At 45.8% G+C, this 13877-nt stretch overlaps 1 protein-coding gene across 4 annotated transcripts in view; it reads left to right on the forward strand.

Annotated features, from left to right (window-relative positions):
* The first annotated feature begins 71 nt into the window (after positions 1-71).
* Positions 72-13877, forward strand: part of NTAQ1 (N-terminal glutamine amidase 1) — a 34084-nt gene continuing 20278 nt past the window's right edge. For 2 of the 4 annotated variants that reach the window (XR_010121753.1, XR_010121754.1), the window contains exons 1-3: positions 121-313; positions 11045-11144; positions 13108-13158. Coding sequence is in view for 1 of the 4 variants with exons in the window: in XM_055287179.2 (XP_055143154.1) it covers positions 231-313; positions 11045-11144; positions 13108-13158 (234 nt within the window). In the remaining 3 variants the exon portion in view is untranslated. Of the gene's footprint in view, positions 314-11044; positions 11145-13107; positions 13159-13877 lie in introns of all 4 variants that reach the window. The other 2 variants (XM_055287179.2, XR_008659080.2) reach the window with 2 other exon arrangements.

Consider the following 13877-nt stretch of genomic DNA (forward strand, 5'->3'; position numbering starts at 1 on the left):
CGCCCACTTCGTCCCGAGCTTCCCGCGCCAGGAACTCGTGCTGCTAGCCCCGCCCTTGCCCCGCCCACCGCGCTACTGGCCCCACCACCCGGAAACTGCCCGAGCCCCCCCTTCCCGGGCTCCGCCCACTCCGCGCCGGGAACCCACGCGGGCCACTACAAGCCCACCCTTTCCTACGTCTTGTCCAGTCGGTCGTCCTCCGGTCCGGGCCCTGGCCTAGCTAGCCGGCCATGGAGGGTAATGGCCCTGCTGCTGTCCACTACCAGCCGGCCAGCCCCCCGCGGGACGCCTGCGTCTACAGCAGCTGCTACTGGTGAGGGGGCGCGGGCGCAGCCTCTGGGTCTCCCAGGCTCCCGGGCGGCGAGTCGCAACCGGGCCCCGCCTCTTCCCGGCCCCTCCTTGGGGGCGCTCCCGGCCTCTACCGGCGGGTTCTACAGTTCTGCGGGAGGAGGGAGCGGGAATGGCAGCTCTCGTCTCTTGAGTAGAGCGTGGGCTATTGGATGGGGTTGGGAATTCGTCCGGAATCATAGGGTCGATAGTGCCTTACCTGTGCCTGGCGCTTGTCGGTTGGATTTGCTCAGCAGATCTCTGCTTCGGGGCCAGGAAGGGTGGAGCTCTGAAAACCTTTGGAGATTACTCTGCTGAAGCCTGTGGGGTTTCAGACTGAGGTGAAGGTCATTTTAATTTTGGAAGAGAATGAAGGCACAGAGAGTTTGGGATAACTTCCCAAGGTCACCCAGCTAATAGCAGCCAGGAATCCAGTTCAGGCTCTCTCGCACCAGAAACCATGATCTTAACCATGTTGTCATTATAATAATGGTTACATTCATACAGCACTTGCTATATGCCACGCGTTGTTCTGGGTGGTTTAGGTAAACTAAATCACTGAGCATCACAATAACCCTAAGAGGAAGGTATTGTTTTCCCCAGTTTAAAGATGAGAGCACTGAAGCACAGAGGGCTGCAAGTAATTTGCGCAGGGCCACGTAGCTTGTGAATGAAAGAGTGGGGATTTACAGGCAGGGTCTGGCCCCGGAATCCACGCACTGCACCCGTGTCCTAGGCCACCTCTGCGGCTGAAGCACCGCCCCTGCCTTAGTCTTCATACCTACTCTTTCCTGAGTAATGGCTTCTTCCCCAGCTTCTAGTCCTTGTACAGGAAACCTCAGTGCTATCTAAACCTACCCCGACCCCTTCTGCTGGTCACTAAACCAATACCACCAAGAGCTTAACATTTGTTTGGCCCTGATTGCATGTCAGGCTCAGTGGCAGGTGCTTCCATCGATGTCCAGGAGGTAGCTTCTTTTATTATCGTTATCCTCATTTTACTAATAAAAAGACTGAGCCACAGAGAGGCTGTTCTGTGCCCCCAAATCACACATCTAGCAAGTGGTGGTGCTGAAACTGGAACCTCTTCGTGATTCTGAAGCTCATGCATCTTAACTACTGCACTATTTTTCTGTTCTGCCTCTTCTAAATCCCATTAGTTCTCCCTAATGTCCATTCATTGTTTTATTCATTCATTCAATAAATGTTTATTAGGCACTTGGAGTATGTGGCACACTTCTGGGCACTGGGGATACGGCAGTGAACAAAATCGACAAATTCCCTCATGGATCCCTTGGTTCTTATATTTTGAGAGAAAAGCAGATAAGGCCTGGTGCGGTGGCTCACGCCTGTAATTGCAGCACTTTGGGAGGCCGAGGTGGGCGGATTTCTTGAGGCCAGGAGTTTGAGACCAGCCTGGCCAACATGCAGAAACCCTGCCTCTACTAAAAATGCAAAAATTAGCCAGGTGTGGTGGCGCGCACCTGTAATCCCAGCTACTCAGGAAGCTGAGGCAGGAGAATCGCTTGAACCTGGGAGGCGGAGGTTCCAGTGAGCTGATGCCACTGCCCTCCTGCCTGGGCAACAGAGCGAGACCCCATCTCAAAAAAAAAACAAAACAAAAAACAAAACAAGTAAACCATGTTTGGGTTTGAGAAAAATAAGATAAAGGATGGTGATTTATTTTCTATTAGGATATTTTGAGAAGACATTGTTGATAAGGTGATATTTGAAAAGAGATCTGAAAAAAGAGGGTGGGAGCTTTGCAACTATTGGAGGATGGTCGTTTCAGCAGGGAGAACAGCAGGTACAAAGGATCTGAGAAGGAATCGTGCTGTGAGTGTGATAGGAACAGTGAGGAGGCTGGTACAATTGGAGTATTGGAGTTAGAGCAGTCTTGTAGAAGAATGGTGAGAGATGACCACTCTACCACAGGGTTTCTCCATCTTGGCTTGAGTGACATTTTGAGCATGATAATTCTTTGCTATGGAGGCTGTCCTGTGTATTGCAGGACGTGTAGCAGCATCCCTGGCTTCTACCCACTAGTTGCTGTTAGCACCCTAGCCCTAGTTATGACAACCAAAAATGTCTCCAGACATTGCTAAGTGTCCTGTAGGGGTTGGGGGGTAAAATCGCCTCTTGCTGACAACCAGTGCTCTACCCTGTCTGAATACATCAGGTGGGGACACCGCACTACTTTGGCTCCTGCAGCTTTGTGGGGTTTTTTTTTTTGTTTTTTGTGGTTTTTTTTTTGAGACTGAATCTCAGTCTGTTGCCCAGGCTGGAGTGCAATGGTGCGATCTTGGCTCACTGCAACCTCTGCCTCCCGGGCTCAAGCCATTCTTCTGCCTCAGCCTCCTGAGTAGCTGGGACTACAGGCACCCACCACCATGCCCAGCTAATTTTTGTATTTGTAGTAGAGACAGGGTTTCACCACATTGGCCGGGCTGGTCTCGAACTCCCAACCTCAGGTGATCCACCTGCCTCGGCCTCCCAAAGTTCTGGGATTACAGGTGTGAGTCACCGTGCCCGGCCATCCTGCAGGTTTTTTAACTTGAAATGAATGCCTCCTGTCTACTTCTGTTAGCTTCCGTCATGTTAGCTTCCAGATGTTACTTATGCTTCAAGACCCTGTTTAATGATAATAGTGGCAGTCAGTATTTGTTTGGGACTGTGTCATCAGCAGAGCATTTCTGATTCTGACTTAATTATTTTGTGTTTTTCAAACCTGATTCTGACTTAATTATTTTGTATTTTTCAAACAATTGTGGAGTGCCTGCTTTGTGCCAGGGGTTCTCCCCATCTGCATGCATCTCTGACCTCAGCTCATCACTGGGAACCCCTGCAGCGTCCCAACCTTTCTGCTGCCAAGATGATCAGCTGACAGCTTGGGGCAAATCCACAGCCCTCCCTCTCTCCCTCCCTCCCTCCCTCCCTCCCTCTCTCCCTCCTTTCCTCCCTCCCTCCCTCCCTTCCTCCCTCCCTTCCTTCCTTTCTTCCCTCTCTCCCTCTCTCCCTTTTTTGAGTCCCTTATGCTTTTGTTTAGAGTCTAAAGAACATTTCAGATATTGTCCAATCACATATTTTGTTTGAGTTTTGATGTAATAAAAATCTTTTTTTCCCTTCCAACTTTTATTTTAGATTTGGGGTTACATGTGCAGGTTTGTTACATGGGTAAAGTGTATGTGTTGGGGGTTTGGCCTACAAATTATTTTGTCACCCAGATAGTGAGCATACTACCAGATAGTTTTTGATCCTCACCCTCCTGTCACCCTCTACCCTCAGGTAGGCCCCGTGTCTACTCTTTCCTTATTTGTGTCCATGTGTACTCAAGGTTTAGCTCCCACTTACAAGCAAGAACATTCAGTGTTTGCTTTTCTGTCCCTGTGTTAATTCACTTGGGATGTTGGCCTCTAGCTCCATCCATGTTGCTGCAAATGACATGATTTTTGTTCTTTGTCATTGCTGTGTAGTATTCCATGGTGGATGATATATACCACATTTTCTTGATCAGTTCACCATTGATAGGTACCTAGGTTGATTCTGTATCTTTGCTATCATGAATAGTGCTGTGATGAACATATGTGTGCATGTGTCTTTATGGTAGAAGGATTTATATTCCTTTGGGTATGTGCACAGTAGCGGGATTGCTAGGTCGCATGGTAGTTCTGTTTCAAGTTCTTTGAAAAATCTCCAAACTGATTTCCACAGTGGCTTAACTAATTTACATTCCCACCAGGAGAGTATAAGCATCCCCTTTTCTCCACCACCTTGCCAGCATCTGTTATTTTTTGCCCTTTTTTTTTTTTTTTTGAGATAGGGTCTCACTCTGTCACCTAGGCTTACAGTGCAGTGGCATGATCATGGCTCACTGCAACCTCAACTTCCTGGGCTTAAGTGATCCTCTCACCTCAGCCTCCTGAGTAACTGGGAGTACCGGTGGACACCACCACTTTTTTGACTTCTTAAATTATTTTTATTTGTTTAGTTTTATTTATTCTTTTTTTTTTTTTTGAGATGGATTCTCACTCTGTCGTCAGGCTGGAGTGCAGTGGTGCAATCTAGGCTCACTGCAACCTCCGCCTCCTGGGTTCAAGCCATTCTGCCTCAGCCTCCTAAGTAGCTGGGACTACAGGCATGCACCACCACGCCCAGCTAATTTGTGTGTTTTTAGTAGAGACGGGGTTTCACCATGTTGGCCAAGATTATCTCAATCTCTTGACCTCTTGGTCTGCCCGCCTCAGCCTCCCAAAGTGCTGGGATTACAGGCGTGAGCCACCATGCCCGGCCTATTTATTGATTTTTTTGAGACAGAATCTCACTGTGTCGCCCAGGCTGGAGTGCAGTGGTGCAATCATGGCCCACTGCAGCCTTGACCTGGTGTCAATCAGTCCTCCCACTTCAGTCTCCCGAGTAACTGAGGCTACAGGTGTGCACCACCATGCCCAGCTAATTTTTATATTTTTTGTAGAGTGGGGTTGTGCCATGTTGCCCAGGCTGGTCTTGAACTTTTGGCCTCAAGCAGTCTTCCTGCCTTGGCCTCCCGAACTGTTGGGATTACAGATGTGAGCTACTGCACCTGGCCTGACTTTAATAATAGCCATTCTGACTGGAGTGAGATGGTATCTCATTGTGGTTTTGATTTGCGTTTCTCTAATGATTAGTGCTGTTGAGCGTTTCTTCATATGTTTGTTGGCCGTGTGCATGTCTCTTTTTCCTTTTTTTTGAGACGGAGTCTTACTCTGTTGCCCAGGGTGGAGTGCAGTGGCTCGATCTCGGCTCACTGCAACCTCTGCCTCCCAGGTTCAAGTGGTTCTCCCAGCTGAGCCGCCAGAGTAGCTGGGATTACAGGTGTGCACCACCATGCCCAGCTAAGTTTTGTATTTTTAATAGAGACAGTGTTTCACCATATTGGCCAGGCTGGTCTTGAACTCCTGACCTCAAGTGATCCATGTGCCTTGGCCTCCCAAAGTGCTGAGATTATAGATGTGAGCCACTGTGCCTTGTCTATCTGCTTTTGAGAAGTATCTGTTCATGTCCTTGGCCTATTTTTTAATGGGGTTGTTTTTTGCTTGTTTATTTAAGTTCCTTATAGATTCTGGATATTAGACTTTATCAGATGCATAGTTTGCAAATATTTTCTTGCATTCTGTAGGTAGTCTGTTTTTTGTTTTGGGTTTTTTTTTGAGACAGGGTCTCACTCTGTCACCCAGGCTGGAGTGCAGTGGCACAATTACAGCTCATTGCAGACTTGACCTCCCAGGCTCGAGTAATCCTCTCATGTCAGCCTCCCAAGTAACTGAAACCAGCCTGCCTGGTTAATTTTTTTTACTTTTTGTGGAGACAGGGTCTCGCTATGTTGCCCAGCCTCATTTTGAACTCTTGGACTCAAGTGGTCTTCCTGCCTGGGCTTCCCCAAGTGCTGGGATTATAAGTGTGAGCCTCACAGTGCCTGGCTGTAGGTTGTCTATTTACTCCATTGATAGTTTGGTTTTTTTTTTTTTTTTTTTTTTTGCTGTGCAGAGCTCTTTAGTTGAATTAGGTCTCATCTGTCAATTTTTGTTTTTGTTGCAATTGCTTTTGGAGTCTTCATCATGAAATCTTTGCCAGGGCCTATGTATGGAGTGGTATTTCCTAGGTTTTCTTCTAGGGTTTTATAGTTTTAGGTATTACATTTAAGTCTTTAATCCATCTTGAGTTGATTTTTGTATGTGGTGAAAGGAAGGGGTCGAGTTTCAATCTTCTGCATATGGTTAGCCAGCTATCCCAGCATCATTTATTAAATAGGGAATCCTTTCCCCATTGCTTGTTATTGGACTTTGTTGAAGATCAGATGGTTATAAATGTAAATATGCAGCTTTATTTCTGGGTTCTCTAACTTGTTCCATTGGTCCGTGTGTCTGTTCTTGTACCAGTACCATGCTGTTTTGGTTACTATAGCCTTCTAGTATAATTTGAAGTTGGGTAGTGTGATGCCTACAGCTTTGTTCTTTTTGCTTAGGATTGTTTTGGCTGTTTGGGCTCTTTTTTGGTGCATATGAATTTTAGAATAGTTTCTTCTAGTTCTTCTACAACTTGCTTGCTCTTCCTTCCTTTCCCTCCCTCCCTTCCTTCCTTCCCTCTCTCTCTCCTTCCCTCCCTCCCTCCCTCCTTTCTCTCTCTCTCTCTCCTTCCTTCCTTCCTTCCTTCCTTCCTTCCTTCCTTCTTTTCCTTCCTTTCCCTCCTTTTCCTTCTCTTCTCTTTCTCTTTTTCTTTTTCTTTCTGGAGGGTCTTGCTACATTGCCCAGGCTGGTTTCAAACTCCTGAGCTCAAGTGATCCTCCCACCTTGGCCGAGGCATTGGGATTACAGTTGTGAGCTACCGCACCCCGCCTACAGGTATTTCTGTTTCAGCTGTGACTCCTTGTATTTCCGAGTATAAGATCACCTCCCCCTTTTTTTAACATCGAAACTTTCATGGGAGTCTCCTACATGATATTCGTTGTGCTCTTGAAAAACAATTGCTGACTAAAAGGCACTAAAAAGTCAATGACTCTTATGAAGTTTACATTTTTTTTCTGTGTAACATTTACATATATTTCAAAAATAACAGTATGTTCAAGCCACATTATGTATTCAGCTTACCAGTAGTGCTTGTGGTATCTGTGGGTTCATGAACTCTTTGTAGTTTTTATTATTATTATTTTTTATTTTTAGACAGAGTCTTACTCTGTCACCCAGGCTAGAAGAGCAGTGGTGCGATCTTGGCTTATTACAACCTCTGCCTCTCGGGTTCGAGTCTTACGCCTCAGCCTCCTGAGTAACTGGGATTATAGGCGCATGCTCCTATGCCCGGGTAATTTTGTGTTTTTATTTTTATGTGTGGGTTTTTTTTTTTTTTTTTTTTTTTTTTTTGTGATGAAGTCTAACTCTGTTACCCAGGCTGGAGTGCAGTGGTGCAATCTCGGCTCACTGCAACCTCTGCCTCCCGGGCTCAAGCGATTCTCATGCCTCAGCCTCCCAAGTAGCTGGGATTACAGGTTTGTGCCACCATGCCTAGCTAATTTTTGTATTTTTTTTTTTTTTAAGACGAAGTCTCGCACTGTTGTCTGGGCTGGAGTGCAGTGGTGCGATCTAAGCTCACTGCAACCGCCGCCTCCCAGGTTCAAGCAATTCTCCTGCCTCAGGCTCCCGAGTATCTGGGATTACAGGTGCCTGCCACTATACCCATCTAATTTTTTGTATTTTTAGTAGAGACGGGGTTTCACTATGTTGGCCAGGCTGGTCTTGAACGCCTGACATCATGATCCACCTGCCTCGGCCTCCCAGAGTGCTGGGATTACAGGTGTGAGCCACTGCGCCCGGCCATTAATTTTTGTATTTTTAATAGGGTTTTGTCATGTTGGCCAGGCTGGTCTTGAACTCCCAACCTCAGGTGATCCGAGGTCTTAAATTCCTGACCTCAGGTGATCTGCCTGCCTTGGCCTCCTTAAGTGCCTGGATTACAGGCATGAACCACCTCGCCCGGCCCCTTTGTATTAACTCTAAGCCCACCCTTAGAGGGGAATGAACAAAGAGAAACTACAACCTGTACCTCTTCCCATTTCCCTCCGAATTAATGACTCCCTCTTCCTTTCTGCATGCATCTTTTATGGCCTTCTATGATGCTTGCCATTTATGGATTTGTATGTCTCTGCTCATGGTCTGTAAGCTCTAATTTATCATCATATCCTCCAAGCACTTAGCACAGTATTTCGTACATTATAGGCTCTTGAAGATATTTACGGTAAACTCCCCCAAAGCTTCTATAAGCCAGAGAGATAATTGTCTTCTTCAAACCTGGCCTTAGAACATTTAGATTAAGGAAATTTTATTGACTGTATATATACCATATGTCATGTTGAAACAGTCAGTAAAATTTTTTTTTTTAGAGGTTGTTTTGCTCTGTCACCCAGGCTGGAGTGCAGTGACACAGTCTTGGCTAACTGCAACCTCCGCCCCTGGGTTCAAGCAATTCTCCTGCCTCAGCCTCCCGAGTAGCTGGGATTACAGGCACCAGCCACCACGCCCAGCTAATTTTTATATTTTTAGTAGAGGCAGAGTTTCACCACGTTGGCCAGACTGGTCTCAAACTCCTGACCTCAGGTGATCCACACGCCTCAGCCTCCCAAAGTGCTGGGATTACAGATGTGAGCCACCATGCCCAGCCCAGTCAGTAAATTTTTATTACTGTATAGTACATATCATATGAAGTAGTCAGTAGCAGTAGCAATCTCCACCCCCCCCAACTTTTTTTTTTTTTAACCACAACCATCACTTTTCCCTTGTGGTTTCTTAGTTATTTTAGAGAAAAAGAAAACCATGGGAGAAAAATATGTCCAACTTCTGTATTTTAAGCCTAGTTTTATGGACCATTTGAGACAGGCAAGGCAAAGATTGATGAACTGAAACAGTGCCTGCTTCCGTTAAGATGGTGACCGTCCTCAGGGCTGTTCATGCCTTGCTTCATTTTTAGGTAGCATGGCATGGATGAAATTAGGCTTTGGGCTGGGTGCGGTGGCTCACACCTGTAATCCCAGCATTTTGGGAGGGCGAGGCAGGTGGATCACATGAGATCAGGAGTTCAGGACCAGCCATGGCCAACATGTGATGGCCAACATGTGAAACCCCATCTCTACTACAAATACAAAAATTAGCTAGAAGTGGTGGCGTGCATCTGTAGTCCCAGCTACTTAGGAGGCTGAGGCAGGAGAATCACTTGAATCCAGGAGGTGGAGGTTGTAGTGAGCCGAGATTGTGTCACTGCACTCTAGCCTGGATGACAGAGCGAGACTCTGTCCCCCCTCCCCACCAAAAAAAGAAACTAGGCTTTGACAGACTGAGCCACATTCTGTGAACAGAGTGTTAGTATAGCTCATTTTGAGCAAAGGTGCTGTGTATCTTATTAGAAAAAGATAGGAACCCAACAGCTGAACTGTGAGTACTGCCTGCAGTGACTGGTTTCATGTGTATGGGGGTGCAGCTCAGTTACTGCTCTGTTTGATGTACTGGGCATCACTTTACTTAGGCGGGTTCCGACCACTACTTCAGATAGCCAAAGACCTGTCACGTAGAAGAGAGATTCATCTGGGGCAAAGGTATGGGAAGATTGATTTCAGTTCAGTATGAGAAAGAACTTTCTAAAAATCAGGCCTCTTGAGAAGGCCAGGCAGTGGCTCATACCTGTAATCCCCGTACTTAGGAAGGTTGAGGTGGGAAGATTGCTTGAGCCCAGCAGTTCAAGACCAGCCTGGACAACGTGGCAAGACCTTGTCTCCACACACACAAAAATAATTTTTAAAATTAGTTGGGTGTGGTGGTGTGCATCTGTGGTCCCAGCTACTCAGGAGGCTGAGGCTGGGAGTTTGAGGCTGCGGTGAGCTGTGATTGAGCCACTGCACTTCAGCCTGGGCTATGGAGTGAGACCGTATCTCTAAAAATAAACATAGGCTGGGCACGGTGGCTCACTCTGTAATCCCAGCACTTTGGGAGGCTGAGGTGGGTGGATCACTTGAGGTCAAGAGTTTGAGACCAGCCTGGCCAACATGGTGAAACGCCGTCTCTGCTGAAAATACAAAAGTTAGCCGGGCATGGTGGTGCACACCTGTAATCCCAGCTACTCAGGAGGCTGAGGCACGACAATGACTTAATGACTTGAACCTAAGAAGTGGAGGTTGCAGTGAGCCGAGATCACACCACTGCACTCCATCCTGGTCAGTGAAGTTAGACTCTGTCTCCAAAAATAAATAAATAAATAATAAAAAAAATAAAATTTTGTCCCTTCCTTACTAGAGGGGCATGGGGAATCCCACCCAAATGAGTTCCTGGACATATCACATAATTGCTCCTGATTCTTTCCAGCCAGGAGGCTTCCAACCCAAAACACCCATCCTGCCCCATTTCTAAAGAGAGCAGGGAACCAGTGTTAACTAAGATTTTTGTGTGTTTACAGTATATGATTATGCCCATTTTACAAATGAGAAAAGCAGATTCTTGGAGAGGTCAAGATGGTCAAAGGTTTTTTTTTTTTGTTTTTTTTTTTTTTTGAGTTGGAGTCTTGCTCTGTTGCCCAGGCTGGAGTGCAATGGTGTGATCTTTGGCTCACTACAACTTCTGTCTCTCAGGTTCAAGCAATTCTCCTGCCTCAGCCTCCCAAGTAGCTGGGATTACAGGCACCCGCCACCATGCCTGGCTAGTTTTAGTATTTTTAGTAGAGACGGGGTTTCACCATATTGGTCAGGCTGGTCTCTTGGCCAGGCTGTTTTCGAACTCCTGACCTCGTGATCTGCCCGCCTCAGCCTCCCAAAGTGCTGGGATTACTGGCCTGAGCCACCACGCCTGGCCTTTGTCAAAGGTTCTTATCTTGTAAGTGGCTGAGTTAGAATTTCAGCTGTATCGCAAGTTGCTGGGCCCAAAACTAATAGAATATTGACATATTTTATCAGTTATAAAGTGCCTCCATGTACAAGCACTGCTAGGGGAGGTTATCAGCTCTGTGTGGAGGGGGGTTTACACACAGTATAGGTTGAATACCAGCTTGTTGGGATGTTTTAGAGGAGATTCAAACGTTAGCCAGTTGTTGGATGACATGGTGTTTAAGGTCTTTTCCAACTTTTTGATGTCATCATCAGTATTTTGTTCAAATTTAAAAGACACATAGAATGTTCTCTAATCTTGATTAAACAATTATTTTATTTCAGTGAAGAAAATATTTGGAAGCTCTGTGAATACATCAAAAACCATGGCCAGTATCCTTTAGAAGAATGTTATGCTGTCTTCATATCAAATGAGAGGAAGATGGTAAGTTGGTGAGTGATTGCAGAAAGAAAACAAGAGATTTAGGATGACATTAAAAGCTAAATTAAAAAAAAAAGAAGCTAAATATAGCATGGGTGTAGTACTCTTCTGAAGTGTGCTTTATTAAATACAGCAACATTTAAAAGTTTGCTTTTGAATGAGTTTTTTTCCTTACAAGGCACGATTGAGTTAGAAGAGTTGAGTCCTTTCTGTCGCCCAGGCTGGAGTGCAGTGGCGTGATTCTTGGCTCACTGCAACCTCCACTTCCCAGTTTCAAGCAATTCTCCTGCCTCAGCCTCCTGAGTAGCTGAGACTACAGGCATGTGCCACCAAGCCCAGCTAATTTTTGTATTTTTTAGTAGAGATGGAGTTTTGCTATGTTGACCAGGCTGGTCTCGAACTCCTGGCCTCAAGTGATCCTCCTACCTCAACCCCACAACGTGCTGGGAGTACAGGCGTGAGCCACCATGCCCAGCTTAGTCCCTTACTTTAGGTAAGGAAATATGTGATGGTCTACACAGATAAAGTCCCTTTTCTTTAGGTATTAATGTAGATGTGTTTTTTTGTTTGTTTTTTCTTTTCTTTTTTGATACGGAGTCTCACTCCATCGCCCAGGCTATATAGCACAATGGCGCGATCTCGGCTCACTGCAACCTCTGCCTCCCAGGTTCAAGTGATTTTTGTGCCTCAGGCTCCCGAGTAGCTGGGACTACAGGTGCCCACCACCATGCCCGGCTAATTTTTGTATTTTCAGTACAGACAGGCTTTCTCCATGTTGGCCAGTCTGGTCTTGAACTCCTGACCTCAGGTGACCTGTCTGCCTTGGCCTCCTGATGTGCTGGGATTTACAGGCATGAGCCACTGTGCCTGGCCATTTTTTTTTCTTTTTTTAAATTCAAGATGGAAGATGTAGGCTTTTTTTTAATAGCTTAGAGACGCATACTCTCAGTTTTAAAGTAAGGATTTGTCTCTGGAGTTTAAATAGAACTACAGTCAACTTATATGAAGAATTAGAAAAAGTAAGCCCTTCATATTTTATAAAACACGTTTGCAGGTATCATCTCATTTGATCCCAATGGGAGCCCTGTGAAGCAGGCAAGGTTTGGACAACTTTCTTCATTTTATAGATGAGGAAATTAAGACTTAGGGTGGCCCTATGAATAATTAAATGGGAAAGCAAGATTTGATACCTGCCAGGACTTCTGATTCCTAGTTCAGATCCCTTTTCACTCTCTGAAGACCATTATACAGTAACTTGTGCTCTTGAGAGCTTTCATTGTTGGGGATACTTAGAAGGATTTAGATTTCTTCCTCTTCATTCATTCCTTCACCTTGATTTTTGCATACTTAAAAATATTTTATTTCTCATGTATGTTTTGCTTTAAATAATTTAGTAGTAGCCAGGTACAATGACACGTGCCTGTAGTCCCAGCTACTTGGGAGGTGGCTGAGGCGGGCAGATCACTTGAAGCCAAGAGTTCAAGGCTGCAGTGTACTATAATGGCACCTGTGAGTAGCCACTGCACTCCAGCAAGAGTGCATTCCAGCATCGCAAGATCCTGTCTTGGCCGGGCGCAGTGGCTTACGCCTGTAATCCCAGCACTTTGGGAGGCCGAGGTGGGCAGATCACCTGACATCAGGAGTTTGAGACCAGCCTGGCCAACATGGTGAAACCCTTTGTCTATCAAAAAAATATAAAATAGTAGCCGGGTGTGGTGGCGCATGCCTGTAATCCCAGCTACTTGGGAAAATGAGGCAGGAGAATGGCTTGAACCTGGGAGGCAGAGGTTGCAGTGAGCCCAGATTGTGCCACTGCACTCCAGCCTGCGTGACAGAGCAAGACTCTGTCTCAAAAAAAAAAAAAAAAAAAAAAATCCTGTCTCAAAAAGAAAAAGGGAAAATAATTTAGTAGTGGTTTAACTGAAGGTATGAAGGTATGGCTTATGAAATGTATTGTATTTTGTAGATACCTATCTGGAAACAACAGGCGAGACCTGGAGATGGACCTGTGATCTGGGTAAGACAGTTAATACAGAGAGTATTGATACATTATGACTTGTAACCCCTTAGTGTTCTGTATGTTTTAGTAAAGCAGAAGTGACCTAAGCAGTAGAGAAAGGCTACAGTAATTAATAAGTTGACCTTTTGAGAATAGATGTTATTTGGTCTAAGGTAGAAACATTGTAGCCATATTTTCTTTTAACTTTTTGTTTTGAAATTATTATAGGAATGATTTTAAATGGTGGATATACTTGTGATCTAGACTCTTAACATTTAGCACAGGAAGGAACTTTGGCTACACATTAGAATTATCCGGAGACTGTTAAAAATGTAGTTTTTGGCTGGGCGTGGTGGCTCACACCTATAATCCCAGCAGTTTGGGAGGCCAAAGCGGACGGATCACTTGAGGCCAGGAGTTCAAGACCAGCCTGGCCAACATGGCGAAACCCCATCTCTAATAATAATACAAATATTAGGCCGGGCGCGGTGGCTCATGCCTGTAATCCCAGCACTTTGAGAGGCTGAGGTAGGTGGATCACTTGAGGCCAGGAATTCGAGGCCAGTCTGGCCAACATGGCAAAACTCCATCTCTACTAAAAAAAAAATACAAAGATTAACTGAGCGTGGTGGCACGCACCTGTAGTCCCAGCTACTCGGGAGGTTGAGGCAGGAGAATTGCTTGAACCTGGGAGGTGGAGGCTGCAGTGAGCTGAGATTGCGCCACTGCACTCCAGC

Source organism: Symphalangus syndactylus, chromosome 7, assembly GCF_028878055.3.
Source record: "Symphalangus syndactylus isolate Jambi chromosome 7, NHGRI_mSymSyn1-v2.1_pri, whole genome shotgun sequence".
Taxonomy (NCBI): domain Eukaryota; kingdom Metazoa; phylum Chordata; class Mammalia; order Primates; family Hylobatidae; genus Symphalangus; species Symphalangus syndactylus.